The sequence below is a fragment of the Nanorana parkeri genome, unplaced genomic scaffold (assembly GCF_000935625.1).
Source record: "Nanorana parkeri isolate BGI_ZX_2015 unplaced genomic scaffold, ASM93562v1 scaffold87, whole genome shotgun sequence".
Lineage (NCBI taxonomy): Eukaryota > Metazoa > Chordata > Amphibia > Anura > Dicroglossidae > Nanorana > Nanorana parkeri.
The window spans coordinates 1017427-1021803 of NW_017306355.1; the positions used below are offsets into that span (position 1 = coordinate 1017427).

Here is a 4377-nt window from a genome sequence, read left to right on the forward strand (position 1 = left end):
TAGTTCTGGTGACAATTGTCTAAGAGGGGATTGCTATCATTATGGACACAACTTCCTCTTGTGGCTGCCAGACAGGAAGTGAAAGGAAATCTCACCAGTATCCCACAAAGAGGAAAAACCTAACAGGAGTTTAACCCTCCCCTACTCTTGCCAAATAAAAAGCTTGGGTTTAGTTCTGCTTTAATATATAAAGTTAACAGATGAAAAATGATAAGTGGCGATAAGACTCCAGAAATGTAAATCCAGTCCACACAAGTACTAGTGATGCTGGCTCAGACGTCTGTGCTTAGTGTAGGAGGCCTAGCAGGCTGTGTGCTATGTGTGGCGCTGCCTCTAGGTGTCCGGGAGAGAAGACTCTGACTTCATGTTTATGTATTGCTAGAAGTCAGTCAGCACAGAGAAGCAAGTGCAGCTACATTCTTGCGTGATCCCTAGTTGTCAGTGTGAGGTGTTCCAGTGCTGTGTGGTGACCGAGCCATTGTCCGTCATGTGACATCTTATCATGTCTCCTCATGCGTCTTTCCACACAGCCCTGGCCCAATATGAGTTATGTTCAAAGCTGGTGATGTTCACACTGGAGGAGACAACGTTTGTAAACGAATAACCGTGAGGAAACGCTTAGGGGCTTTTTTTGCACGCTCCGAGCGCTGTTCTCGGACATATTGGAAGGCAATAATAATAATAAAGGGAAGGCAGGCCGCGCCCGGGCCGCCATTTTGATATTGTCTGTGCTCTGGTTCACGGCCTGTTATGACAGTCCAGATGTTTCTAAGGGAGTGGAGGGGGTCAGACACCGAGCACATTTTAGGAGACAAATGCCCGTTCAGAGTTTAGTGGTGGCAGTGTTGTGTCCACCCGGGTAGTATCCTCCTGCTCATGGAGGAGGAGGCTCACAAGATGGAGACAGTGGGGGCAGGGCTGTGAGTGACAGGGGCAGTGTTATGACGTGAGGGGTGATGGGGAACCGGTGGCTGAGCGTTATGTTTACTGCCAGAGACTCTAGTTTTTTTATTTTTCTCTCAGGCTTTGTAGTGACGCGGGCATCATCCATGTTGTCTGCCCACCATGTTTGCTGGGTGCACGGGGCCTATGTGTGAGCCCACAGGAGGGGTGTCCTGAGTCTGTGGGGAGGGTACAAAGCATCTATACTGTGTCACCGAGCATTCTCCACACAAACTCTCCTGTGTGCTCCCTCACTGCTCATGTCAGCTGACACGAATGGCTGAACACAGTGGAGGAGCCGATAGCAACCACCCAGGTCACTGTAATCAAATATGGTTACTGCACTCTGCCCGTGTGTGTCAGTTTCTGAAGTAACCATGTGCCAGCTCCATCCCAAAAGGCATGACGTGGTTGCCAAGGGCAACAGCAGACACTATATTCGTGAGGGTCAGCAGCAATATTGAATGCATATGGCACTGCAGAGCAGTAACCCATAGCAACAAGACTGAGCTGTTGTGGTCAGAACCGGAAGTAAATTGTCATTGGTGGCTGAGAGCCTTTGCTCTTTGTATTGTGTGTAAATAGCAGTAAGCAGGTGAGTGCCCGGCTCGTGTCTTTGACTGTGCTGTCAATCATCGCTTCTCAATGCCAGCTGCTTGCCCATTCCCACAGCACCAGCCAGGGGTAAATCTGCACCCCCTAAGTGCCCTGACCCTATAAGTAGATGCTCAGTACTGCCCTCCCACCCATTGCATGCCTTGTACACTCCCCCCAACACATAGCAGCACATTGCCCTTTCAGACAAACCCCGGGATTGCAGGCTCAACCCTACCGACAGGCTGCAACGTCCCCCCCACCTTCAGCAAGTACCCCAGCACCCTCTTCTCTGCGGCCTCCCCTCCCCCACGCAGGCTCCGCACGCCTCCTCTGGTGTAGCGAGGCACTGCGTGCTGTGCGGTCGGGGGGAGGCAGTGCAGACCGCCGCGGGCTCCGGGCCTAGCGCTGTGTGTGTGTGATGAGGGGCAGGCGCACGGTAAGGCCGGGGCAACAGCAACTTCCATCTTTGCACCATTTGTATTATGGCACTGCACAGGGGGAGGGAGAGTCATGATCGGCTCTTTTTTTATTTTATTTTACACTAATACATGAGAGCCTGAGCAGATTTCTTTCTCCATGCTGACCTCCACGTTCCACGGCTGCGATCACCCCCCCTCCCCGGCACCGGGATCTGCTCTCTGCACATTGGTACCAACTGATCGCTTGGCGCTTTTTGCTGATTGCATGCGTTGGGGAAGCCGGGGGCTGTATGTGCATGTTTACATCTTCCAGGCTATGGCCAGGGCTGTGCAACCAGGGACAAAGCCGGTACACAAGGCTCTTAGCATTACTTAACCTGTGTGCTGCTGGACGGGATGGGGGGGAACTCATTCAATGTTTTTGTATTTCATATCCTGACCTGTGTTCACATGGTATGATTGGTGGGGGGAGGAGGGATCTTGGATCTTTTTAATTTAATCTGAACCCATAGATCGTGCCCCCCCCCCCTTTTCAGCATTCACTCCACGGCCAGGGAGGGACTGGAAGTGTGTGTGCACACCGGCACAGCCAGACATTTGCCTGCTAGTGTAGGCCTCTGCTGCTGGCTGCCATTTTGGCCAGAGGACAAAATTCACTGTGTACCCATTGCTGACAATCCAGTCTGGCTTGATGACTTTGAAACCTTGGCTCTTGCATTTGTTTCTTGTATCTGCAGTGTTGCATGGATGCTTGGACTTGACAAGCTGCAGGAACTCTAGCTACCTACATGGTTACATTGTTTTTCTCTCCTCTAGTTGCTGCAAACCACTAATGGCGTATTTATTTCTTCAGGTTAGTGCCTGCACAGGATGGATGAAGCCTGTGATCTAGACAGGCTCGGCAGTGGCCGCCTGACCTATTTTAACTCCTTGGATCCAAATGCCCAGCACAAACGGTACGCGGTGGATCGAAGTATGCTGGAGCCAGTGAACGGGTGCCCAGTGCCGCGCAATCAGCTGCCGCAGACTAACCCGCAGGGTTATAGTCAAGAATCTTCTTCCGATTACAATCCGCTGCGGCGGCTCCAAGACATCGCCTCCATGATGAATATGGACGGCGTGAACGGATCGCACAATAGGGACAGGCGAGCGTCCGAACCGAGTCCGCAGCCTTACTTTTATAATCAGAGCGAACCACCAATTCATCCCACAGGAGCAGATCCTTCACGCCACTATACACCAGACATTCCTTTGAAATCCTGTAAACCTTTAAAAAATGGAATGCACCCCTTTAATACGTTTTGTCATGTGGAACCAGAATATAACATGGAACATCTAAATTACGGACTGGAGGAATCTGGCTTTGGTATGCATTTGCCTGTTTACAGACAACACCCCCCGGCATTGGAAAATATTGGGGCGGCTACATCAAAAATAAGTGCACCTCCAGACTTTGGAGCAGATTTGGAGGATTTGGTCCAGCTAGATTGGGCTAACGATGGTGAAAATCAAATGGAAAATAAACCTCTTCCGAGAAAAACGTCTTTCTTAGCAATGATCCAAGATTCTGAAATATCAAATGGAACCCACTCAAGTACAATTTCAGACACTCTTTTAGATGGTGGAATGGAAGAAAGTCCACCATCACAGGTGGATAATAGACTAAGCGGGCAAGGGCCCCTTTCCATAATAAGTCCAGAAGAAAAGTCCTTGTCTCTGGAAGATGAGCTGGAAGATTTTGATACTAGTCATGAACTTTCTCCAAACTCCTCGGAATTACAAGTTGTAAGCACAGTTTGTTTGTTTTTTGGGAGTCACACAGTTACTAAAGAATCTAAACAAGATTTCAATTTCTCTATTTTAGTGCTCAGTTTAATGGGAATTTAGATGTGATGGCCCATACAAAATGGAGTCTTAAAGCTGAATTCCCACACTTTGTCCTCTGTTGGTGCAAAGGAAAACCTTCAGCATGATTGGTTTTTCTGTCCACGGAAGCCTGACTAAAAAGTGTCATGGTTTGTTTTTGTTGTTGTAACTGGTCATATGACCATGGTAGTAGTGTTCTACAATGTAGTTTCTTCAGCTTGGCCTAATAAAGGGCTGGGAAAATCCTTGAAAGTCGGTGTGCCAGCTATCGTTTTCCCCCCCTACAAAAGCGTCTCTGGCACTTAGATTGACTGGCCACCTCTGCCAGAGAGCACTCATCTCTGGCTCCTAGATTGACTGGCCACCTCTGCATTAGTTGAAATATGTAGCCATATATACTTTTTGTTGTACCTAGATCGGTGGATTTTTTTTTTTTTTTAAGGGCTTGTTCACACGGTCTTTAGTAACGTCTTTCAGCTCGTGCAGCATCTTGCACAAACAAACTCCCCTTTTTCCTCTTGTTCACACTACAGCGCATGTTGGCATGTTCATA

At 49.0% G+C, this 4377-nt stretch overlaps 1 protein-coding gene across 1 annotated transcript in view; it reads left to right on the forward strand.

Moving 5' to 3' along the window:
• Window positions 1-1743: 1743 nt before the first annotated feature.
• The window catches only part of NSD1 (nuclear receptor binding SET domain protein 1), a 56357-nt gene continuing 53723 nt past the window's right edge, over window positions 1744-4377 (forward strand). The window contains exons 1-2 of the mRNA XM_018552384.1: window positions 1744-1975; window positions 2812-3740. Coding sequence (XP_018407886.1) covers window positions 2829-3740 — 912 coding nt within the window. The 5' untranslated portion in view covers window positions 1744-1975; window positions 2812-2828. The remainder of the gene's footprint in view (window positions 1976-2811; window positions 3741-4377) is intronic.